The sequence below is a fragment of the Sapajus apella genome, unplaced genomic scaffold (genome assembly GCF_009761245.1).
Source record: "Sapajus apella isolate SASKATOON/1434 unplaced genomic scaffold, GSC_monkey_1.0 scaffold89, whole genome shotgun sequence".
Taxonomy (NCBI): domain Eukaryota; kingdom Metazoa; phylum Chordata; class Mammalia; order Primates; family Cebidae; genus Sapajus; species Sapajus apella.
The window spans coordinates 3,185,913-3,213,212 of record NW_022437029.1 but is presented as its reverse complement, the minus strand read 5'-3'; the positions used below and the strand labels follow the sequence as shown (position 1 = coordinate 3,213,212).

Genomic DNA, 27,300 nt, shown 5'->3' with positions numbered 1-27,300 from the left:
GCCATCCGGCTTGAGGAAGACGGAACAGAAAAGTAGCAGCCAGTAATGCCACAGCGGGCCTTGATGGTGCCATGTGGCAGAGCTTCTTGAACAATTGCACCGGGGTCACTGGAAACTTTGAGCAAAGGTGACATAGTAACTGTTCGAGATGGAACACTCCTGTGGCAGCTATAGACAAGGGAGAGAGACCGGCAGAAGCGTGTTTTCCTGCACTTGGTTTATTAGGGAAATTAAAACATGGTTTAAGTTTTTTCTTGTTGGAACTATTTGTAAGCCAAATAGATTTTGCATATCTTCATAGCTGCACATTCTGAACTCAAAAGATTCAACTTCAGACTAAAATTCTATCATTGTTTCTTCTCTCCTTCGGTAACAAAGAGAAGCTCCATGAGGTGAGGATGCCTAAGGCCTCCCACCACTTGTCCTAAAACAGGCAGAGGCAGCTGGCATCAGAAAAGTGGGCAGCAACATGGAGGGAGAAGGGCATTGTGCAGATTGAGCACATGAAAGTCTATGCACCATCGGGGTGTGGGTTCTTGGAGACTGGGGTCAGTCTTGCTGTAGAGTAGATGTGAAAATGGAAGCTGGCCCATGTGCCCCATGACCTCCTAAAAGTTGGGATATGGAGGATAGAGAAAATGTTAGACAGTTATGAAGAGCAATATTCTGTACCCTTATCATTTAACCATCTGTTCTTTCATTTCAGGAGAAAAGTGAGTATATTTACTATAAAGAGTCTTAGCATTATAAGGCTATTCAGGGAATATGAAGTCACCTGAATGTATCCCTTAAGTAACTAGACATCTGTGTAGGGAGATGGAACTGGCAATGCTGTGTTGAGACAGATATGTGGATTCTCAGTTTCATCACTTAGAGAGTATCTAAAAGGCTAAGGAGGGGACATGGCAGCATGCACCTGTGGTTCTAGCTACTCGAGAGGCCAAGGCTGGAGGATCATATGAGCCCAGGAGATTGAGGCTAGCCTGGACAACTTAGCGAGACTTTATCTCACAAAAAAGGGCAAGTGGCTAAGAACTTAAGGGCAAAACTGAGGACCTCACAAGGCTGCGGGAATAGGGTGCAGCCTTATTCCTGAGTGACAAAATGAAAAAGGAGAGCAGACAGACAGATCAAAGGGAGGGCAGGGGAGTTTTCACAGCCGGAAGGTCACCAGCTAGATTTTGGAGTAAGTGACTTGAAACATTATATTTCTCTTCCCGTCTTCCATGTGGTCTGGGAAGTGGTTAAAGGATGGCCAGAGTAGGTCAACAGAAGCAAAGCAGCAATGAAAGGGTGGTCGGGGGTGAAGTCAGGAACACAGGTATGGGTGAGGACCATGGCCACAGTGACATGGGATCAGTGTCCTTATAATGAAATGGCGTTCTTTCTCTGTGATAAAATAATGTGGAGCAAGCTAAGTGCAATTTTAGCAGGAACGATAAATTTTACCTTTGCTTGTATTTTAAATCATTACCAGAAATGAGGTGCAAATGAAATACATTGTTATCAAATCGTATTATCCCACAGACTGCTATTATTTGTCAGAAATCTGTTTCTGTGAAAAAACTTAGGGACATTTTCTCCAATCAAAAGTACAGATCATACTTAGGAATCATAATTATCTCTTTAACTATCTTTCTGTTTTAGTAATACATAGTTTGTGTTAATAACCCTAGCTTAATTACAGGCTATATTTGCATGATACTTATTCTTTTGTTTAAAAAACTCTTTCCCATATATTCTCTCATCTCAGACTCCCAACAACTAAAGCTCAGAGTGAGGTTTTATTTCTCATTTTAGAGACAATGAAGAAACGTAGCTTGATATTAATCAGTGTTGTCTTTTATTTGAATGCTTAAATGTGAAGGGAACTATGCTAGTTTTTTTATATATGTATGTATATATAATCTCATTTAATCTTTATGACTAAACCATGGGATAGTTATATCCCCATTTCCTCTGGTTTTGAGGTACCACAAACTGAGATCTGATTGATCTTAAAGTCCGCAGCTTGAAATTATGGTAGTTTACTGAGCATGTGACTTACCTAAGCTCAGGAGGCTAGCAAGTGATAGAAAAGGAGAATGAGACAGTCTATTCACCCTTAATTTTCCCATGCAATTCTAGTGTGAAATTTTAATGTAATAGATAATCTCATAAAAGCATTGCACCTTATAAATTACATTTTATTCTGTATATGTATATTATGTAACATATTATGTATTTGTGTTACATTACAAATGTATTAAAATAATCCATACAAATAATTCTTATGTTGTTGGAAATTCTTAGAGACCTGAATGCTTTAAGTACTATATTTTCTTTACTATTCCTTTATGTAGTTAGTAGAATTCATTAGATGGAAAAATCACATGGAAATGCTTAGCTATAATTAAAGCAAAATTAGCAAGCCAGTTTGCATTGAAATGTGGGTGTTCAATTCAACAAGTTTATATAGAGCACTTACTATGTAAGATGTTCCAGTCTACACAAAGATAAGTAGATAATATCCTTCTCAGAAGAAATTTATAGTCCTTCTTTAGGCGATTATGTTGAGTAAATCCAAATGCTCTTGAAAGGGATTATTAGAATTCCTATTTGGGGATTACGCCTAGTAAAACTGAATGCTCTTAAAAGAGATTATTAGGATTCCTAAGTATTATTTTTATTTTACATTGGAGAAAGAGCATTCAAAGAGAGAGAAATGGTTGAGTGTAGATTGAAGTACATATTCATAAAACTATAATACGAAACAGAATGTAAGAGAAAAAGAAATAAGTGTTTTGGAGGAGCGTGAGCAAGGAACTGTCCTATTATACTGACATAGAAGGGAAGTCTGCAAAAGCCTCAAGATGCAAACGATGTTTGAGATGAGCCTTAATGGATAAAGAGAGACCCAGAGACATATGGTGAAGGGCATAATGCACCAAGGGGATGGTGTAAGTAAAAGCAGAGGCTAATTTTTCTTGTAGGTAGAGTATTTGTAGAGCAATAAAAGGCATGAGACTGAAGACTGGGGCCTTATTGTAGAAGGTCTAGAGTACTAGGGTGAGGTTTCTGAGGGTAAATGCAATAGAGTGGAAAACAAATACTGAACTGGGAATAAAGAGTTATCTGGCCAAACTTAGGAACTGAGTGACCTTAGACTAATCAGTTAATCTTTTTGAGCTTTTTTTTTTTTTTTCTTTTTTTTCTTTTTTGAGACAGTCTCCCAACGTCACCAGGCGCCAGGCTGGAGTGCAGTGGCGCAACCTTGGCTCACTGCAACCTCCGCCTCCCAGGTTCAAGCAATTCTCCTGCCTCAGCCTCCCGATTAGCTGGGACTACAGGTGCGCGCCACCATGCCTAGCTAATTTTTTTGTATTTTTAGTAGAGACAGGGTTTCACCATGTTGGCCAGGATAGTCTCGATCTCTTGACCTCGTGATCCACCCGCCTTGGCCTCCCAAAGTGCTGGGATTACAGGCGTAAGCCACTGCACCTGGCCCTTTTTGAACTTTAACTTCCTTGCTGTAATATGGAGGTGGTAATTATGGTTTCAAAGGTTGGGCATCAGTGAGTAAATGCATGGGGAAGTATTTTGAAAACTAAAACGCAACAGGAGGCATCACCATCTTCAGAGTCACCATCGCCATCGTCATCATCATTATGATGTGATGATGCATATGAAGTTGTTTTTCGTTTTTTGGTGTTTTGTTTTTGTTTTTGTTTTTGTTTGTTTTTGTTTTGAGACGGAGTCTGGCTCTGTCACCCAGCCTGGAGTGCAGTGGCACAATCTCAGCTCACTGCAACCTCTGCCTCACAGGTTCAAGCGATTCTCCCACCTCAGCCACCTGAGTAGCTGGGATTACAGGAGTGTTTCACCACACCCAGCTAATTTTGTATTTTTAGTAGAAACAAAGTTTCACCATGTTGGCCAGGCTGGTCTCCAACTTCTGACCTCTGGTTTTCCGCTCCTGGCCTCCCAAAGTGCTGGGATTACAAGCATGAGCCACTGCATCTGGCCTCATATGAAGATTTTTATAGCAGTGAAATTTTTCTGAATTAGGAAAATTCAGTTTGCAGCTGTGTGGAGGGTGGACTGCGAACAGAAGAAAGCAAACCAATCAGGACACTGTTAGAGTACCCAGGTTAAAGATAATGAAAGTGTGATTCAGATGGCAGATCAGGTAACAGAAAGGAGTGAAAGGTAGACACACATTGCAGAGATTCAGTGCGGAATGTTAAAGTGAGCACCCATTCTGCTCCAGGCTCTGTATTAGGTGCTGGGCCACCAGACAAAAATTATACAGCCTTGAGGGGTTCATCACAGGTTAGAAGGGAGGCACAGATATGTATAAACAAGTAACCACAACAGAAGGGACGAGTGTTCTAATAGAGACCTGTAAGTGGGAAATGTGGCACAAAGGAAGGCTGAGTCAACAGTGGCTTGGTTTGACCAAAGAATGCTTCTTTGGAAAGGAGGAAATGGAGCTAGGTCTCGATGGATGAGTAAACAACCCAGCAAACAATAGGAGGTTGGGAGGTGCTACCAGCATGTGCAAAAATCATGGTATAATCAGGGGCTCTCAGCCTGGGAGGCTGGAGATGGCTAGAATGTACAAGGTCTTGGATCCACTTAGGGTAGCCCAGGATGTGGTAAGTCCAGCTGCTGGGTGAACTTCAGCAAATCACTTAACCTTTTAGTGATTTCCTTTCCTCCTCTATAAAATAAGAAAATAATAAATCCTACCTTTCAGGGTGGGTATGAGAATTAAGTAAACCATGTAAAGCATTTAAAATCATATATAATATATTTTAAATGTTTAATAAATGAGAATTTTTGTCATGATGAGGGAGGGAGTGAAAGAGAAGGAATGTGGGATAACTCGAAGTGTGCTGACTTGAAGAGTTTATGTTGCTGCCATTGATGGGACGTGAAATACAAGAAGAGGAAAAGTTTGTGTGGTAGAGAAGTGTAGTTTTGAACATGGGGAGTTAGTTTGAATCGCTCATGAACACCCAGGTTGAGACATCTAGAGTGGGCACGTTGGACCTGGATGTGCGTTTAGACATCACCAGCATGCTAGATGGTTTTTAAAGCCACAGTAGTAAGATCAGCCTGGGAAAAAAAAGGTAGTGAGAGGAGGGCTGAACACAAACACCCAAGGAACAGTGAGAGAAAAGAAGCTTCAGCAAAAAAGAATGAGCATGAGATCTCCGAGAGCAGAGCTGGGCCAGCAGAACAGCTTGGGAGCCAGGGGAGAAGAGAGTTAGGAGGAAGTGAGCATTGTGTATAAGACACAGTCACAGTGCCTGCCAGTGGTGAGCTTTCAGGAAATGTTCATGCGGGAATGAGTGGGTGCTCAGGGATGGACCCCAATTAAGGTACAAAGATTAGGAGGACGGTTTCTACCCTTAAGAATCACAGTTTAGTGGTCTCTCAAAGTTTGTCTGCTATTCCTCTCGGACAAACTGTATATTAAACAGATTTTAACCTGAAAATGTCAGTTATAAGAAGCTGTTTGTCTAGGAAGTGTTCTTTTGAAAGTACTGTTACTCATTTTTTTATGGACTTTTCATTTTATTTATTCCTGAGTTGCTGGAGGACATGCTGAAATAATAATTCATCTCTTTGGGTTTTAGTAACAGTCAGAGACAAAATGCACAAATGTGAGACATTCTGTTACACAGAGGGAGTCTGTATGCAGTGTTAACATAGACATACCGGGGTGGTATGTGCAAGTCTGATATCTAATCATGAGTAATTAGTTGGTACTTCACAATTTTGGCCCCTGAGGATCATAACGGTGTGAACTGTGTAAGCCAAAGCGTGATTGCGGAGGAAGCTATTGAGTGGCTGATTAGCAGTGAAATGGACTCAGGGACACATCAGAGAGTCAACGTAAAAGGAAAAAGACAATTGGTTCAATAGTTTGTAATTGATGAGTAATTTCTCCGCAAAAGAGTTGAGGCCACTTGTAGCAAAAACACATCTCCTCTCCAGTAATGAAAATGGAAGAGGAAAATCAGAAACCTTGTAGAGGAGGGATTGCCCTGTGGGAGAGCCAAGGTGTAGAAAACCCACTTGTGTCTTCATGGCTTTCTTAATCAGGTAGCAACAATATGGGTAAGAGCTGACCAGGTCCTAGACAAGGTGGCCCAACTCTGAGAATGACGAATAGTTCCCTGACTCCATGGACAAAAATGCCACTGTGGACACAAACTTGACAGTCCTGCTTACCAGCCTCCTCAAAGGGAGACCAAGGCAGCAGCAGATACTTGCAGGGCAGAGGTGGGAGGAGAGTGGGACATTTTAAAGTGTCGCTGGATCCGCCTTTGCTTTCCTGGGGGAGCGTTGGTAATGGCAGAATGGAGAAGGGACACCTGGAATGCGTATGTGCCCAACCCACCTAGTGCCTGTGTCATGTGTCATGGTTTGGAAGAGGTGATATGGGGTCATGGCTTTGAATACACTTGCCCTCCCACGGCTTCCTGTGTGGGTTCTGCACCATCTGAGGTGCTGGGGAAGGTGAATGACCCAAGAAAAGAAGGGGCACCACCATTCCCAAGAGCCCTTTCATTCCAAAAGCCTGATGGAATCCCTTTTCAACACCCACCCGCCTGCCAAAGGGAGGTAAGGAAATGTCCTCAGCTCAAGAGAGAGAATCTCTCACATTTCTGAAAATGTGTCAACCACTGCTTCTGTGCTTGCTTAGGTTTGGAAGTGCAGGCAAATCAAGAAATAGGGTTCAGCCGGGCTCAGTGGATCACACCTGTAATCCCAGCACTTTGGGTGGCCGAGGCAGGCGGATTGTCCAAGGTCAGGAGTTCAAGACCACCCTGGCCAACATGGTGAAACCCTGTCTCTACTAAAAATACTATAATAGCCAGGCGTGGTTGCTCACACCTGTAATCTCAGCTACCCAGGAGGCTGAGGCAAGAGAATCACTTGAACCTGGGCAGCAGAGGTTGTAGTGAGCCAAGATCACGCCAGTTGTCCACCAGCCTGGGCAACAGAGTGAGACTTCATCTTCAAATAATAATAATAATAATAATGGGATTTGGATCCAATTCGTAAATGCCAAGTTGGCGTCCTGGTCATTAGAAATCAATATAATTCTATAATCATTTATTGATTGCAACTCTCTTCCAGAGGTGAGACTGAAGGTGAATACTGGAAGTGAATAAAACTACCCTTCTCTCCATCTCCCAAGGCTTAGAAAAAGTGTGTGTTAAAAAGTGTATGAGAAATTATTTCATGTCAGGCTCACACTGTGTTCTTAATACTGTGTTATAAGAAATGACACCATTCTCTCTCTGTATTTCATAGGCGTGATTTGTTTTTTCAGTCTCCATGAATGACATTTTTATGAAGACCAAAGTGATGTGTGGACCTTATTGAGAACTGATACTTTATTTCTTATTGTATAAATAACTCCTCCAATAAAGATACCTAAAGTTAAAAGTACCTTATGCATTCCTTCGGAGACAGCCTATGAATTTTATGGGATCAAGTCCAAGTCCCCTTTGTGTGGCGTTTTCCATAGAACTTTTGCTACTATATTGTCCCTTTACTCAGGGCCTTAAATTAAGTGAAAATAGGACAGCCTTGCAGACCTTTTTAAGGTATAAAGGGAGCATGGGGACAGCCAGGGAATCAAGAATTTAAAATTAGGAAAATAAATCATAAAAGTGGATTTCACATCTTTTAAAAAAAATGCTTTCAGCTTTTGTACATTTCCTACCCTTCTGCTTTATGGAGGCCTGTTTGTACAGCTGCTTTACATACCGCTGATTACTGTCTGTATCACAGTATTTGTTTTTATCCCATCCTTCAGGAGATGACCTGGCTTCCACCACTTTCTGCTATTCAAGCACCTGGCAAAGGGGAACCAACCAAATTTCCATTTCCAAATAAGGTGAGATCTTGCATCCCTCAAGAGGAATATGCTTTACTCATGCAGGCATTTCTAGTGGGCAGTGGGTTTACCCTTGATTGTCTTTTCTCCTCTAAATATTCCTGCCAGAGGCACCTGAATCTGCTCCTTAACAATTTGCAAGCACATATGTATTCATTTATCAAATGTAGAGAATCAAGCCTCCAGTCTTACTTACCTACACTTCTCTGCAAAATGTGATACTTACTGTAATTATCATTTTATCTAAAAAACATTTGTGAAGTTGAAATGCATCTTATAATCATTTTAAACATTCAATGTGATGTATAAAATTGTATGTCCTGGATTTTTCTGGAAAGCTGTTATTAAATTAATGATGTATCTTAAAATCAATGTCTTAGAGTTGAAGACATGTGGTATTTAATTTCCCTGAATAGCTTTTTTAAAGTCTAAGATATTTTCTAGGACTTAAAAAAAGATAGCTATATTTTCCAAGGAAAAGCACACCAAAAAATCGGCTACAAAATAAATGACTGTATACATGAGTCAAATAGTCTTTCTTTGATTTGAATAACTGACACATACTACATACTCATTATAAAGGATCAAATTATGCAAATGGAAAGAGACCAAAATCTCAACGTCCCTGGCACCCCAAGCCAGAGATTATTTCCCTACCCAGAGATTACTATCAAGAGTTTAAAGTATGTGCCATTTTAGTCATGTTCCCTGTGCTTTATAGGTACATATATACATGTGCAATTTTTCCAATTCCTAAGTTTTGTACTACTAAAAGTATTTTTTCCAAAAGTTGATTTTTTTCACAATATGTATCATTGCTAAATATCAATATCACAGCTTTCTGGTTGGGCACAGTGGCTTAAATCTGTAATCCCAATGCTTTGGGAGGTCAAGGCAGGCGACTCAGTTGAGGCCAGGAGTTCAAGACTGGCCTGGCCAACATGGTGAAACCCCATCTCTACTAAAAATACGAAATTAGCCAGGCATGGTGCTGTGTGCCTTTAATCCCAGTTACTTGAGAGGCTGAGTCAGGTGAATCACTTGAACCCAAGAGGCAGAGGTTGCAGTGAGCCTAGATTGCACCATTGCACTCCAGCCTGGGAGACAGACGGAGATTCTGTCTCAAACAAAACAAAACAAACAAATTAATAAATTAATATCAATATCACCACTTTCTAATGTGAATTATTGAAAGAATTGATCATTGCCATTATCACAAAAATAAATTCCATTCTAAGAATTGATTTTTAGTTCTCATAATAAAATGTATCTGAAGACCTTGTCAAGTGAATATATGGAGATTTTCTTCATTCTTCAAAACAGCAGCAAAATATTTTGTAGTATAAATTTGCCATAATTCATTTAATCAAATTCCTTTCAGTGAACACTGGGATGGCTTGTTATTATTACAAACACTGTTAGAACAAATGCCTCGTTGTGTACCTGCTATTGGCATAAGGATACCTTAAGTAGGAATTGTGGCTCTGGGCATCAGAAGCCACAGTTACTTGGGACTGTGTTTCAAGAGTACTTTTGGCCGGGTGTGTTGGCCCACACCTATAATCCTAGCATTTTGAGAGACCAAGGCACGAGGATTGCTTGAGGCCTGGATTTGAAGACCAGCGTGGGCAACATAGAGAGACCCTGTCTCAACAAAAACATGAAAAAATTAGCCAGGCATGGTGGCACGCCTGTAGTCCCAGCTACTTGGGAAGCCGAAGCCGGAGGATCACTTAAGCCCAGGAGGTTGAGGCTTCAGTGAGCTATGATCACGCCACTGCACTCTAGCCTGGGTGACAGAGCAAGACCCTGTCTCAAAAAAAAAAAAAAAAAGACAAGATAGTGCTTTTTACATATCTTTGCCAATGGTTATTATCATCTGGGTTTTTTATCGCTGTGTATGTATGATGAATGAAGAGTTGGTATCTTGTTGTTTTAATTTGCATTTTCCCAATTACTTCTAAGCTTGAGCATTGACTGTTTTTCTTTTGCAAATTGCCTTTTCATTACCTATTGCCACTTTTTAAAAACTGATTTGTAGGAACTCCTTAACTCTTATTCATTTATCTATTATATATGATGCAATTACTTTCTTGCAAACCTTTTTATCTGCCTTTTATACTAGCAAAGTGTTTAATTTTTCTGTCAGAGAACAAAGATCTTTCCTGCTCCAACGTTCTAACAATGTTCTCTATTTTATTCTAATTCTTTTATACTTATTTTTTAGTTGTAGATTCATGATGTAGGATTCTAGTTTCCTTCTTTTCAATGGTCAGTAAGTTGTTATAATACTATCAGTGTAACAGCCCATTCTCCCACCACTGGTTTGAAGTGTCAGTAGTTGAGTTTCTCATAAATACCTGGATTTGTTTCAGGACTCTCTATTCTGTTTCTTGACATGTTTATCTAATTCTTTCCCAAGGACTCATTGTTTAAATCAGAGATCAAGAAGCTTTTTCTGTGAAGGATCCGACAGTAAATAGTTAAGGCTTTGTAGGCAACACCGCAATGAATGAAATGTGGCATCTTATTGGTGGGATCCACACGAGAACCCATGTGAAGTTCCTAGGCTTCTAGCCCTTTCATTCAGTACAGGGGAATTTAGCTGAGTAGTTTGTTCAATATGTACTTCCAGTGGCATCCTGGCATCCTTATAATAAAATGCACAATGCTTACAATCTTTGCACATAATCTAGCCAAAATAATGCAGACCCAAAATAGAATCATACACATTTATGTTATGAATAGGTATCATGGTATAAGTACAACTTTTGATGTAACTGGGCACATGCCAAAGCAGTTTGTTGTGACTTTTCCAAAAATACTGTACCAGTTTGTTCTGTTTTGTTTCATAGAGATACTTAAGTGCAAGTAACAACTTGACTTCTGAGGTAAAATTAAGACTTTTAATAATTAGTACAATAATTTCATTTTTTAGCTCTATTGAGATATAACTGACAAATAAAAATTTATATATTTAAGGTAAACAACTTGATTTTTTGATATTGTGAAATAATCACCACAATCAAGCTAATTAATATCTCAATAACCTCACATAGTACCATTTTCTTTTCTTTTCTTTTCTCTTTTCTTTTCTTTTCTTTTCTTTTTCTTTTCTTTTCTTTTCTTTTCTTTTCTTTTCTTTTGATGGTGATGAGAACATTACCTCCTAGCATATTTCTAAAGATCTACCCTCTTAGCAAATTTCAAGTATACATTCTTGTTAACTAGTCACATTTCTGATCGCCATATATTTTCATTCACACACATATATGTACACACACACACACACACACACACAGAGCGTACACATGAGCATAGACTGTACTGAGTGAACTAAACCAGACACAGAAAGACAAATACTGTATGTCATGACCGATACGGAGACTCTAAAATGGACACACAGAAGTGGTGAGAAGAATGGTGGTTGCCAGGGGCTGGGGGAGGGGACAATGGGAGTGTTAGTCAAAGGATACAAAACATTATTTATGCAAGATAAATAAGTTCTGGAGACCCTATGAACAGAAATATGACTATAGTTAAAATTTTGTATTTTGAAGTTGGAAAACAGGCTGGGCGTGTTAGCTGAGGCCTATAATCCCAACACCTTGGAAGGCCAAGGTGGGCAGATCACCTGAGGTCAGGAGTCTGAAACCAGCCTGGCCACTATGGCGAAACCTCATCTCTACCAAAAACACAAAAATCAGCTGGGTGTGGTGCTGCCCACCTGTAATACTAGCTACTCGGGAGGCTGAGGTAGGAAGATCACTTGAACCTGGGAGGCAGAGGTTGCAGTGAGCTGAGTTCCTGCCACCATACTCCAACCCGGGCAACAAGAGTGAAAATATGTCTCAAAAAAAAAAAAAAAAAAAAGACAGAAAACAAGAAGTATTTTATTTTTCATTCAAAAAAATACATTACAGCTAGTGTGTGACTTACGACCACGGTCGGGACTGCGGACCGGTCGTAACACGATTTGGTCGTAAGTTGAGCAGGCTATATGTACAGTTGAAATGGTGCACACGGAAATGGTAGTGCTGCCAGAAGCTGGCCCGCACTGTCGTACGCCCAGCTGGGCAACGTTTGCGCTGCCAGACGCGGAACAGTCGTGGCTAGCGATTGTGGTCTTAAAGTCGAATGGTCGTATGTTGCATAGGTCGTAAGTCGATCAATACCTGTATTATCTATCATGTGGGGCACAGAATTTCAAATTTAAATGAAAAAAAAGTGTCTTATTTAAGACCACTATAGGATTTGCATGGAGCTATTTCATTTCTAGATCTTTTCACCTTGCCCTTGAAAGAAAGAATAAGTGACTTTACAAAGTGTAGGAGCATTGCGGATTTTAATAATGCCTTTTTCCAAAAACTCACTGTGAATACTGATAATGTATCTTATACCAATGAAGCAAGACTGCTTGAGTTTCCTATTTCTATTATAACAAATTGCCGAAAACTTAGTGACTTCAGACAACACCCATTTATTATCTAACATTTCTGGTGGTCAGAAGTCTGAAATCTGTGTCACTGAGCTAAAATCAAGGCGTCAGCAGAGCTGCAATCATACTGAAGGTGCCAGGGAAAGATTTATTTCTTGCTGTTGCCAGTATCTAGAGGCGGCCACTGTTCCGTGGCTCATGGCTCACATCACTGTGACTTCCACTTCCCTCTTACCCTTCCACATCTGCTTGAACTCTCCTGCCTCCTTCTTTCCCTATAAAGACCCTTGTGATTATATTGGGCCTGCCCAGATGATCTCCCACCTCCAAATCATTAATCACATTTGCAAAGTGTCTTTCCATGGAGGTAACATAGTCACAGGTTCTGGGAATTAGGGCACAGACATCTTTGGGGGTGCCATTATTCTGCCTATAACCAAGAGTATTACTAATTTTCTCACAGAGTGCACCTCTTTTAACCTCCATCTCAGCAAATTTGTATTGACAGCTGGGCCTTGCAATTCGTTAATGAGACAATTAACGTTCGAGATGATCATCATTTCTAGTGTGTAGGAGCTAAAACTGTTTTTGGAACTTTAGGTGCAAAATCTCCGAAATGACTAATAAACAATGGAATTAAGCCCTTATTAAAATTGAAGGGGCAATTTGACCTCACAAGGAAACTTGATTTAACTGTGGGTTCTGAGTCACCAGTACTACTAAATTAATTAGCTGAATACTACTGAGAATTTCCTCATTTTGTCTGGGTATTGAAGGACATCATATATAATAAAGTCAATTGATAATGAACTTGGCTATTTTCTATTCTCTGTGGACTTAATTTGGAGTCACAATTCCCTGGACAAACACCACCAGACATTTCTGCCTCATTCTTCAAATCTCAAGAGTAATTGAATTTGGTAAAGAAAAGAATGCATGACTCCTTTAAATTGTCTGCCATTATCGAGTATTTCAACCAAGAGAGAAGAAAATGTATTTTCTTTGCTTTTTCCCTTTCATTTCTGCAGCAATCTCATACATTTTGAAATGCAAATAAAGAACTCAAAATGTAGGGCATTTTCCACCTTCAGGAAGGTGGATGTCCAAAGCTAAGGCCATTTCTCAAGCATTCACATGGCCATGGGTGCTGTATCTGGTAGGATCAGACATGGCCTGAAACAGCTTTTTTTTTTTTTTGAAACCAAGTTTTGCTCTGTTACCCAGGCTAAAGTGCACTGGTTCGATATTGGTTCATTGCAACCTCCGCCTCCTGGATTCAAGCAATTCTCATGCCTCAGTCTCCCTAGTAGCTGGGATTACAGGCACCTACAACCACGCCCAGCTAATTTTTGTATCTTTAATAGAGACAGGGCTTCACCATGCTGGCCAGGCTGGGTCTCAAATTCCTGACTTGAAGTGATCTGCCAGCCTCGGCTTCCCAAAGTGCTGGGATTACAGATGTGAGCCACCGTACCCGGCCCTGAAACTGTTCTTGCTGATTGATTTTTAAAGCATTATACAGAAGAATTCTAGCATCTTCACAGAACTGAGAATCCTATTGCCTTTCTCTTTACCCATCAGAATGGGAAGGAAAGCTAGCAAGTGTGAAGGGAAAGTACTTTGAAGTTGGAAAGTTTATTATACATCTCCTTCTTTGGGTTGCTCATGTGCTTCAAAAACTACTGCAAAATTGTGTGCACTAAAACTCCATGTTTAGCATTACCTCAAAATAAGCATTTAAATTAATTGTAAATCAAATTATTTCAACTGTTTTGAGCTTTATAGAGTTAAGAATGAGGGTGTAGGGAGACCCAACTAAATCAGGTGCTAATTTTTTCTACCATAATTAGCTTTCCATGGGAGTCTGAAAATATAAGAAGATATATTTCCACTTCTTGTCTTTTGTAGTTCCAGCAATGGACTAATAGAGTAAAAAGGAGAGGCGTGAGGGGTGGAGTCATTCCCAGGTGATTTCACAAAGCCATTTTTTAAGTAATGCCTTCATGGTATACTGTCTTGCCTCACAAACATAGCTAAAGAACTGCTGTATTTCACTGACATAAGGTGCATTTTTTTTTAACATTTTAAGGTCCCTAAAATCAGGATTTGTTTTACAGTTGATGGCATCTTCCAATTAATTGGCAGCAACTGGTAGTACATGAGATAATGCAGCCTTATATGATTTGGATGGCCTGTTACATTTAATGAAATATGATATTTAGTATTTCATTGAAGGGCTTTCTCAGATGCCAGTATACCTGATTATATCTTCAGCAAGATGATTTGTATAAACTTTTCTTCACAGCTAAATACCGTATTTAAAGGAGTTTTAGGATTCCCATGTACCAAAAAATAGTTTCGGTTTTGGGACTTTAGGATTTAAAGATGGAGAATTAATTCCCATGTGTAGGTATTCTTCCAGGTATCAGGGAGTGGCTTTCCCTCTATGCAACTGACCTCCAGAATAACACACATTTGTTGAACAATGCTAATAAATCAAAAGCAGCAGATTAACCTTGAAAATGTCCTGATATGGGATGACAGGCAACTTTTTTACACTTTCCTGTTTTGCTAATTTTTCTTTAATGAATAGGTGTTACAGAGCCATCCTTGGGTCAAGAAGGTAATAATAGTAGCCTTCCTCATGTGAGACTTGCTATCAAATTGTGTATTTTAAATATGTGCAGTTTGTGTTATGTCACTTACACTTTTTTTTTAAAAAGTCATTGTTGAAAAAATAATTATAGTAATGGAAGTGTGATACAGTGCAGCAAAAACATTAGAGTCAAGAAGATTTCAAAAAGCAGGGTAACCCTTGAGCTTACCTGTGCAGAGCCTCGAAGGAAGAATGAAGTTTGCTAGCAGAAAACAGAAAGCAGCAGGATGGAGCATTTCAGGGGGAGGGGATCAGAACACGATACACAGCTGGCAGTGTTGGGGGTGGCAGTCACATCACTTTCAACCCTGGGTTCTAATGATTTGTACAGATGTCACCTCCAATCTTAACTTGCTGGACTCATTTCTGTGACCCTTAAAAAGTCTAATAGAGAATCTTGCAGGCCTGGTAGAGTGCTCCTAGAGGACAAAGCCAGTGCACAGAAGGGGTGGACTTCCCCAGGCATCTACCTACAGAAGACATTTGCAAGGGGAGAGAAGACCTGTGAGACGGAAGCTACACATATGTGGGTATCTGGGTGGGGTGGCAGGAGACACAAAAATGGAAAGGGCTTCAGTGTGTATTCCCTTTGGAGAAAGGAGCTTTGGTCTCCCTGTGTTCTGAACCCAGCCTCGCTCTGGCTCCATGAAGAATGTCCTGCATAGTCTGTGGGGCCTCTGGGGTTTTGCAGCTGCTGGACAGAACAGTGTTCCTTCAGAAGCAGCAGCCCCAGGACCTGAGGTTTGCCAACAGACACCTTATCAGGGTATCTGATAAGAGGACCTAAAACCTGGGAGTGGTCCAGTAAGGTAGCTGACTCCTCCACAAGCAGGCTGGCCAAATGCCAGTAAGAATGATAATGGGACATTATTTGTACCCACAGAGTGGCACAGTTTAGAACACTGGGGTGAGAGTCAATTACTTTTGAGCTAACATTTGTTGTTTCAGTGTACCACCAAGAAAACCTCAGCTAGCAACATGAGATTATATATTAGGGACAAAGTCTTTGATTTTATTCTTGCCTCTCCTGCAGAAGACTTCCACAGAGATTTGTTTTGTTTTGCTATGTTTTTTATACCAATTTCTTCAACCATTTTCAGTCTCTCTTCACTCCCCACCACAAAAAACAAAAATAGTGGTTAATTACACAAGTGTTTTAGTTAAAATTTAAAGTTTACTATCTATGAGATACATGATTTTATGGTGTGTAATCCTAATTCGGGTCACCTGTAAGTTCATCTTACATTCTCTGCTGAAGAGTCTGTGATCAACAATCATCCTCTGGGTTTTAGGACACACCAAGAAATTAAAAATTTTAGCTGGGCATGGTTGCACATGCCTGTAGTACCAGCTACGAAGGCAGGAGGATCACTTGAGCCTAGGAGTTTGAGGCTGCAGTGAGCCAGGATCATGCTACTGCACTCCAGACTGGGTAACAGAATAAGATCCTGTCTCTAAAAAATAAATAAAATAAGCCAAGTGCAGTGGCTCACACCTATAATCCCAACACTTTGGGAGGCCAAAGCAGGTGGATCACCTGAGGTCAGGAGTTTGAGACCAGCCTGGCCAACATGGCGAAACCCTGTGTCTACTAAAAATACAAAAAATTAGCGGGGCCTGGTTGCTGGGGCCTGTAATCCTAGCTACTCTCAGGAGGCTAAGACAGGAGAATTGCTTGAAGTTAGAAGGCAGAAGTTGCAGTGAGCTGAGATCATGCCATTGCACTCCAGACTGGGCAACAAGAGCAAAACTCTGTCTCATAAATAAATAAATAAATAAAATAATTCGATTTCCCATTTGTGTTAACAGTCTTAGAAAAAATTCTGTTTTTTTTTTTTTTTTAAATGAGCTTAATGCTGGAAACTATGTCAGTTACCATTCTTGTCAATTTGTTGGTGTGTATTTCCCCTCCCTAGTACAGATGCCTCCAAATGGCCCAGATCTGCAGATAGCACAGAGGAGTTAACTAAATGGGACTCCAAGTTTTTTTCACATGCCAAAGCTAAAACTAATTTATGTACAGATATAAACTCTTAAATTCCCTAGAAAAGAAGGAAAACATACCAATCTACTTGGGAGATTTAATTGTGTATGCCTTCTTAGTAACAGCGTCTATCCAAAATAGGCCAAAATCATTTTTACAGATGATATTTTAGTCCATCATTTCAGGAACAATATTTCATCTTCATATAATCATTTCCAAAAATGGAATCTCAGGGTGAGAGTTGAGCTTGTTCTTTTTCTTCAGATGAATTACCATAATTGAAAGAGGTTTATTAGGCATCTGCATATGACTCAGGCTGTTTAATAGAGTGGGAATCCCTTACCCTCTCAATTTTCCCACCCAACCTCTGCCTGCCAGACTGGCTCATTTTATACTGTTTCAGTAGAATTTCTTTTTGAAACAGACATTAGTACTTGGATTTGAGTGTAACGTAAGTCACATCAAATGACATCCCTTACCCCCTAACAACCTATAATTATGGAGCAAAATTCTGGTAAAATATGTTAAGCTATATAACGGAAGTTAATTCAGTTTCACTGGATTTTTGTTTTATGTGCTGGAATTTTAAAGGAGTTTTACTGGATTTTATGTCCTGCTACTTATTCTTTGTTTACATTCCTACCATCTCAGTTCACTCATTCTTTTATAAGTCTCTCATATTTTTAATTTTTTTTTACTTTAATATCTTTTGGGGTACCACTGGTTTTTGGTTACATGGATAAATTGTGTAGTGGTGAAGTTTGAGAGTTTACTGTGCCCATCATGGGAGGCGTGTACATTGTACCCAGTATGTAGTTTTCTATCCCGTGTCCCACTCCTGTCCTCGCACTTCTGGATCTCCATAGTTCACTATATTACTGTGTGCCTGTGCATACCCATAGCTTAACTCCTACTTATAAGAACAATATGGTATTTTGTTTATTTTCTATTAAATGAGAATTTTTCAAGGAAAGAGGATGTGAATCCTCAAAATAATTTCATATTTTGTTTTAATGCAAACTTAAATTTAATGTAAAATTAAATTCAATCTCTATTTACCTGAGCAAACTTAAAAGTACTGTGTAGTACTGGCTTTATTCCATTGCAGATAAGTAGATACTGTAGTAATCTTTTTATCCACCATCGTGAGATTGACAACAGTTGTTTAATAGAGTGTTTCTGGTGCAAAACCCATCTATAGGAAGTGGGTTGAAGTAAAGGTTTATTCAAAGATAAATTAGTTAGATTAAAAGTCAACAGGTCAGTGTCTTAAATATAAGAACCCAAACTACAGGTATCATGGAGGAAAACATAGGTTTAAATCTTCATGGCCTTGAATTTGGCAATGGATTCTTAGCTATGACACCAAAAGCATGAGCAACAAAAGAAAAATTAGGTAAATTAAAGTTTATTTAGAATTTTAAATTTAGAAAATTTAGAATTTTGTGTATCAAAAAACATTGATAAAATGAAAAGACAATTGACAGGATGGGAGAAAATGCTTGCAAATCATAAATTGGGTAACAGTTTCATATCTAAACTATATCAAGAACTCTTTCAACTCAACAATGAAAAGACAAACCAATTAAAAAATGGCAAAGGACTTGAATAAATATTTCTCTAAAGATGTACAAATGGCCAACAAACCCATGAAAAGGTGCTCAACATCATTTGTTGTTAGGGAAATACAAATCAAAACTACAGTGAGACACCACTTCATACCCACAAGGATAGCTATAATTTTGTTAATGGAAAATAACAAGCATTGGCAAGGATGTAGATAAATTGGAACCTCGTACATTGTTGGACTGAAAAATGATTTCACTGCTGTGGAAAATGGTTTGGCAATTCCTTGAAAAGTTTAACATAAAGTTATTATATAACCCAGAAATTCTGCTCTAAGTATATACACAAAAGGATTGAAAACATGGAGTTGAACAAGGGTACATACACACATTTCACAGCAGTACTATTTACAGTATCCAAAAGGTAGAAACAGCCCAAATACCCATTAACAGATGAATGGACAAACACATTGTTGTATATCCATGCGATACAATATTATTCAGCCATAAAAAGGATGAGGTGCTGATACATGCTACAGGATGGATGAACCTCGAAAGCGTTATGTTGAGTATAAGAAGCCAATCACAAAGATCACATCTTGTATGATTCCATTTATATAAAATATCTAGAATAGATAAATCCAAAAGACAGATGGAAATTGGTGGTTGTAAGTGGCTGGGCCATGAGGGATGTGGGGAGACCCTGCTTAATGGAAGGGATTTTACTTAAGAGTGATGGAAGTATTTTGTAACTAGATAGAGGTAGCGGTTGTACAACCTTATGAATGTACTAAATGCCACTGAATTGTTCACTTTAAAATGGTTAATTTTATGTTACGTGAACCTCACCTCAATAAACAAAACAAAAAGTCGTTAATAGAAAATAAAAATGATTGTGAAGTGTATTCCCAGAACCGTTTAACATGTACATGTACACTTTCATGTATATGTTTCTCATTAAAGTAGCTGGTAGATATTAAGAGCAATGAATTGGTTCTGAATGACCAGTAATAGATCTCATGTTTAACTTGGGTTTTGAAAGCCAAAATAAGAAAATTAATTGCTATTTCTTGTTCTTTCAGGACTCTCAGCTTGTATCCTCTGGACACAATAATCCAAGTAAGAAAGACTTCACTCGAGGTTTCATACGGGGAGCAGGTGGTGGGGGTGGAGGGCAGAAGGGGAGGGAGGTTGAGCACGCAGTAGACAGTAGGTTTAAAAGAATTTTACTAAAAAATTGGGAAAGGGGCCATTTGTTCAAGTGCTGCCCAAATGAATAAGATTTATGATGACCTTGAGTGTGCATATTCAAGGAAAGGAGGGCCAAAACAGAAAATGGTGAATTTCAAAGCCATCCTAGGAGAAAGAAGCATCATGCTTTATTGTAGTTGTTTCTAGTATATATGGAGGGAAAAAAAATTAAAAGGCACATAATTGGTTGCCTAAATTAAAGGAAAATGAGTGAGCAAAGAAAACCAATCAGTAGACCTTAAGATAAATGACCTTAGAATCCATGAAAAAAAAGTCACAACTGGCTGCGTATGTGTACCATGCCCTCTTCCAGAAATAGAGACTCAACTATCTAAGAAGCAGTTTCCTTATTGAATTGGTAGCTCATAAAACACATGGGCTTTTTTGTCAAAGAGAGGATGTTATCATTCCATGAAGTAGTGTTTTAGTTCTCTTCTTTGGCACTGCTAATTGGTATTAATGTTGTCTTGAGCGTTAAAAATGCATAAACTACCCCGTTCATGTCCTAAAAGCACACTCACAAAGACTGGGTTGTGTTAGTTTCACGACCAGCCAGCAAGCTAAGAGCACCCCTTGCCAAGTACAAAGCTGCATTTGAAGACTGCGCATCCTCTGAGCTGTAGATCTGTCTGTGGAACTGTGGCTCAACCACTGGGCAACTGCGAGGCAAATGGACTGGACAGAAAAGATGTCCAGGCAAATGCATCGGGAAGCAGCAGAATTTTCAGGCACAGCTAGAGAAAGGCTGGTGGATAGCACAGTGGTGTAGGGGCAATATCACTTAATTTTCCCACCCTCTGTTGGGATTTGCTGTGGGTACAGGCACCAGTGATGAGGCAAAATGCCGAGAGACACGAAATCTGAAGAAAATGATGAATTTAGTCATAAGAAAAGTGATCAGAAGACGTGCTTGGTTAAGTCCGTGTGGTGGTATACAGGCGTCAGCATCACACACCACAGACTAGAATGTCTTGAAGAGTTGCTGTTGCTTTCCTCGCTGTGTCTCACTATTGAATTTAAATGTTCAGGGTGAAGGGAAGATCTCATAGATGAATGAATGCACCTTCTCCCAGCTTGGCATTTTTGACAGACAGAAGAGCAAAGGAAATTCTTGTTGAGTATCTATTCTGTGCTAGCCTCCTGACTTATGGTATTTCACTTAATCTTCACAATAGCTGCATGAGCAAGGTATTAGGATCTCAATTTTACACATGAAGAAGATGAGATTCTGAGGCCAATAACGAGTCATTTTTTAGTCACCTTGCTAAGAAAAATGACAGATATAATTTGAATTCAGAGATCTCTGCCCCAAAGACACAGCTTTTTATTCCACTATGTTGATTCCCAGAAAGCTGCTGCTGTCACTTCACCATGAGATTGAATTCTTGTCCAGTAACTCTCTGCTGTGATTTCTGTGTATATCCGGCATATTTTTATGGCATGCTATAATATTCACTGCAATTTAAATTATGTAAAAACGGACCCTTCTTCTACAGGACATGATATGGCACTATCCCTGTGTGGTACAAAACTCTCTAGCATTTCATTGTCCAGGAAAAGTTTTTGATTAGCTTTTTATTTTCTAGGAGTAAGGGGACTTTTTTTTCTCTTTTCATTTTCTTGAGACAAGGTCTTTCTCTGTTGCCCAGGCTAGAGAGTACAGTGGCACAATTATAGCTCACTGTAACCTTGAATTCCTGGGCTCAAGAAGTCCTTCCACCTTAGCTTCCCAAGTAGCCAGGACTATAGGAGCATACCACTTTTTAAATTTTTTCTTAGAGGCAGCATTAAACTATGTTGCACAGGCTGGTCTTGAACTCCTGGCTTCAAGTGATCCTTTTGCCTTAACCTCCCAAAGTGCTGAGATTATAGGTGTGAGCCACCATGCCTGGCCTTTTTTATTTTTAAATAAATCTTTCTCCAACACCCCAGCATGTGTATATAAAAATAATATTCCTATTAAAAATCTGAGCATTCTCTGCAATTTACAGCACATTTGAAACCTGAGGAGAACTGACCCCACCAGCATTTCCCATGCTGTTTTTGTATTTGGTTTGGAGTCATGATTCCAGTAAACGTGTAGGAAATAGAGAAATACACAACTTCAGAGAAACCAAAAACGAAATATATGTGTGGATTGATTACTAACTCTCATTATTTTAGGCCAGTGATTTTATTCTCTTTGAAGTGAGAAAGACTGTATTATATAGATACTAAAGAAAATATTGTATAAACAGAAAATGACTTTCAATACAAATCTTTTAAACGAGATTGTTTGCTGAATTACTGATCAATCGAACTTGATATTATAAAATGGAAGCTTATTAGGCATTGAGATGCTTGAATGTTTACATGGATGATTTATGTCTACATTTTTTAAAATTATGAGAACATCCCATTCAGTTGAGAGACTGCGCTTAAGCAGTTCTTCCTCTCCCTTCAAAATTCCCACCTAACAGCCATGAAGCTGTAGAAATGGAAATAAATCCAAAGTAGCACCGAAACCGGGAAGAAGTGTCATCAGCAAACCAGAAATTTAGCTGTGTTTCTGGAAAGCCAAAAGTAATAAGACCCTACTGAAAAATAATCTTCAACAGGGAAAGTCATGACACAGCAAAGGAAGAAAGATGAGACAAACAGGAACAAGCTTTAGAGGTGGTGGGAATGCCCCCAGGAGCCCCAGGAAAGACCACATTGCCACTGGACCCCGAGAGGGAACAAGTGCAAATTGCTTGCAGTGATGGAAACACCTGGCCATTCTTCAACCATTACCCCTCCACCTCCATCCTTGCAGATTCCCACACAGAGCTTTCAGCGTAGTTTTTTTCTCAGAAACAGAACAGATTCTAAGATAATACCAGGCCTTAAAAATAGATGACATAGGGTAATGGCAGAAGAGTCAGCTGTTTCTTGCGGGAAATACACAAAAATCCTACACACCTAAGGTACAGCACTTTATATTTTTCTTGGAGGAGTGAGTAAAGGAAGGGTTTGGGCTTGCAGCGTGCCTGGAGGTTTCTCTTCTCTTGAGCCCTACGTGAATCCTTCAAGTCAACTTACCCTGCCCACTTACAAAGGGCCGTATATCAGCTCTTCCCTACAAGGAATAGATATGTTAGAAAAATGGATCGGTATACTGATACAGGAGAGCCATGCCAACTACCTTTGTTAACCAATTTGTTATTTTAAAATACGAATATATAATCAGTGAGCACCGAAAAGAAAGACTAGTCCCAAAGGAAATCTAGAAAATCTAATTCAAGGAAAAGGAGAAAAAAGTTTCAAGCATAATTACAGTCCTTGGAAAGATTTGAAATTATTTGTGTTAAATAAAAACAGAACAGATTGATATGAAAAAGAGGTAATTACAGAACAAATGAACATTTGAGAATTAAAAATATGATTGACAAAATAAAAAACAATGGGAGGGATGGTAACAGGTGAAGTCTGGAACCTTGAATATAAAGTTGAAAACTCTTTTTTCTGAGTATAAAGGAAAACACAGATGGAAAATATTAAAGGGATTGAAGATACACAGCCAGTCAAGGTGGCACGGCGAAAATCCATCTAATTTCCAGAAAAAGAAAATGGAGAGGAATGAATAATAATGGAAATAGAGCACCAAGGGAAATGAACAACTTAGAATGAGAAAAGAAACCCTTACAAAAAGGAAACGAGACTGTGAGCAACAACAAGAACAAACAGGACAGCAGAGAGTCAGACTCATTCAGAAACTGGAGTTGTCAAGCCTAGAATATAAAATCAGAGCCCTTACTTTAATTTCTGGAAATAAAAGAGAGGATTGGACATGTGATAAAGAGCAAAAAAAAACTTAGAGAAGTGTTAAACAGAACTAGGAATAAAAGAATATTCTTTTATTATATAAAAGAATATAAACTTCTAGGAATAATAGAAATTATAATTTCCATGGGCAAGCATAACAGCACGTTAGACATAGCTGAGAAAGAATTAATGAATTGGAAAGAGTAATTTAAGAAATTATCTAGAATGCAGCCTAGAGAGACAGGAATGGAAAATAGCAAATGAGTTAAGAGACATGGAGATAAAGTGGGGAAGTCTAACATACATCTAACTAGAATTTCAGAAAGGGAAAGGGAAGCAAGAAGAAGATGATTGATAGCTGAAAATTTTCCAGACTTGAAAGACATTAATCCACAGAGTCAAGAAACCCAGCGAATACCAAGGATGAATGAAGAAAGCCCACACTACACACATTGTAGCTAAACTGCACATAAAGAAAAATTAAAATACCCTTTAACATCTTCAAAAATGCAGGCAACTTACAGCTAACTTCACAACAGCATCAGTGGGAGCCCGCAGAGAAATAGAAATGTCACTGAGTTGAGAAAAAATAAATATCAGTTTAGGATTGTGTGTTTTGCAAAAAAAAATTTAATGAATCAAGACATTTTCAGACAAAAGCTGAGAAACTTTGCCACCAGTAAATCCTCACAAAAAGAAATTTTTAAAGACATACTTTGTTCAGAAGGAATGTGAGGTGTAAGAAGGATTAAATGCAGTGAAAGTAAACATGGGGAAAATTTAAACAATGATTGCATGTACCAATATTAATATATTGTTAAGTAATCAAAATAAAAGTGCAGTTGGAATCCACAAAACAATAGCATAAAATAAGATGAGGAGAATTTGGAATTAAAATCTTCTAAGTTCCTATAATTATTTCAGAGAAGAATAAAAATTTTAACTTTGGACTTTGATAAATAAGGTAAATATTTGCAATATTTATGGTAGGCACTATAGTGAAAGGTATTTAACCTACAAACCAAATGTGGAGAACCAAGTTAAAAATAGAATATGAATATTGTTAGTTAATCCAAAAGAAGTAAACAATAGAAAATCAAGAATATGGAAAAATATGGTAGCATAAATTAATCAGTAACATAAAGGCCGAGCATGATGGTTTATGCCTGTAATCCCAACACTTTGGGAGGCTAAGGTGGGCAGATCACTTGAGGCCAGGAGTTGGAGACCAGCCTGGCCAACGTGGGGAAACCCTGGCTCCATTAAAAATACAAAAATAAGCCATGCGTAGTGGTGTGTGCCTGTAGTCCCAGCTACTCAGGAGGCTGAGGCAGAAGACTCACTTGAATCCGGGAGGCAGAGGTTGCAGTGAGTCTAGATTGCACCACTGCATTCCAGCCTGGGCAACATGGCAAGACTGCATCTCAAAAATAAATAAATAAATAAATAATCGGTAATTTAAAGAAATTGATTAGATGCAATGATTCAATAGCAAATATTGATCAAATGGACTAACAAAATAAACTCTAACTCTGTGCTGTTTAAAGTGACACATTTAGAAATTAAAGATTCAGAAAATTTGAAAGGAAAAGCGTTAGGAAAATGTATGCCAGCCAAACACTGATGAAAAGAAAGATGGTATATTTGTTTTGATACCAGAAAAATAAACTTCAAGCAAAAAGCATTACTACAGTTAAAAAAAGTCACTACCCAAGGAAAGGTACAATTTACCAAATGGACAAAAATTCCAAATAACATAGCTTCAAAATTTTAAAAGTAAAAGTAACCAAATTACAAGGAGAAATCTATTATCTTAATGGGACATGTAAACATAAATTCGTAACTGTTATAAAATGCAAACAGAAAAAATAGTAAGGATATGTGAGATTTAAATAACACAGTGAGCAAGAGCACATTACCTGACAGCTGCAGAATATGCATTATTTTCAAGCAGACAGGGAACAGTTATGAAAATTGACAACTACTGGACAAGCAAGTTTCGACAAATTTTAAAGGATAAATATTATATTGACCATGGTCTCCAACCCCAGTATGATTAAATTAGAAATTGATAATGAAAATATGACTAGTAGGGAGAACACATGTTTAGAAGTTAGGAACCACGTTAGATATTACTGAATATTTGGGATTGAAAGATAATAGAAATGCCTAATATTAAACCTGGAAGATGTAACTAAATTGGAGGGAAAGTTGCAGCTTTTCCTCTAAAATATTCATACTAGAAGTCAGGTGCAGTAGCTCACACTTGTAATCCCAGTACTTTGGGAGGCCGAGGAGGGCAGATCAGTTGAGGTCAGGAGTTTGAGCCCAGCCTGATCAATATGGTGAAACCCTGTCTCTGCCAAAAATACTAAATTCAGCCAGGTGTGGTGGCGCCCACCTGTAGTCCCAGCTACTCAGGAGGATGAGGCAGGAGAATCGCTTGAGCCCAGGAGGCGTAGGTTGCCGTGAGCCGAGATCCCACCACTGCACTCCAGCCTGGAAGACAGAGTGAGACTCTGTCTCTAAATAAATAAAGAAATTACTCATACTAGAAAATAAAAAAATTAATGAACTAAGCATCCATCTTAAGAGCTAAAAACAAGAGAAGATAAACTAAAAAAATATGGAAAAGAGACTTACAAAAAAAGACAAAAACAAATTAATAAAATAGCAAAGATAAAATTTTAAATATCAATAGAGCCAAAAGTTTATTCTTCGAAGATACAATAAAATTGACAAATTTTGCAGAGAGGTTGATCGGGACAAAAAAAGAAAAGGCACAAACAAATAATATTAGGAATCAAAAAGGGAACAAACTGTGATGCAGATCAAGAACATAAACATATGTTATGGGCAAAATTATACTAAAACTTTTCCAAAACCAGTGAAATGACTATGATTAAAATGATTCTTCAGGTATTATATGTATATATGTACATGTTTTATATGAAATTTGCATATAAATACAACCTGAATAATCCTATAACCATTTTAACAGTTGGCCCAGTAATTTTAAAAAATTATTACACACACACAATTTCAAGGCTAGACATTTTTACTAGGAATTCTACCAAACTCACAGGAAGAAGCAATTCCAAACCTACACCCTTCTTCGGAGAATTAGAAAAAGCAAGCAGTTCTCAAATCATTCTGTCAAGCCAGTGTAACCTTCATACCAAAATTTGACAAGCCAGTACAAGAAAAAGAAATTACAGGTACATTCATGATCATAAATGTAAAAATTCTAGGTCAAATATTTGTAAATTCCATGCAGCAAAGTACAAAAAATATTGTAAAATATAAGAAAATGTGTTTAGGAATTCAAAATTGGATCCTTTTTATAATATTAACATGATTCATTATGTTAAAATATTAAAGGAGAAAAATACAATTGTTTCAATAAATTAAGAAAAAACATTTGATAAATTCACTACACGTGGTTTAAAGGAAAAATTCTTAGCAAATCAAGAATACAATGCCACTTCATTAACACAATAACAGTATCTGCCACAAAAACAAACCTCAGAACAAACATCCTATTTAGTGTTAAAACATTTACAACATTCCCCTCAAGATGAGGAACAAGACATGGGTTCCGCTTTTATCCAACATTATACTAGAAATCCTTGGTCAAGGCAGTAAAGTAAGAAAAAAAAGTATCTCTTTAGAAAGGAGAAAAAAATTCATTTTCTCAAATTATATTGTCTATGCAGAAAACTC

The 27,300-nt window shown here is 38.4% G+C and overlaps 1 protein-coding gene across 6 annotated transcripts in view; it reads left to right on the top strand.

Moving 5' to 3' along the window:
* Positions 1-27,300, top strand: part of AFF3 (AF4/FMR2 family member 3) — a 618,932-nt gene that overhangs the window by 394,000 nt on the left and 197,632 nt on the right. For all 6 annotated transcript variants that reach the window (XM_032255274.1, XM_032255272.1, XM_032255273.1 and 3 more), the window contains 2 exons: positions 7,820-7,900; positions 19,626-19,662. In XM_032255274.1, coding sequence (XP_032111165.1) covers positions 7,820-7,900; positions 19,626-19,662 — 118 coding nt within the window. The remainder of the gene's footprint in view (positions 1-7,819; positions 7,901-19,625; positions 19,663-27,300) is intronic.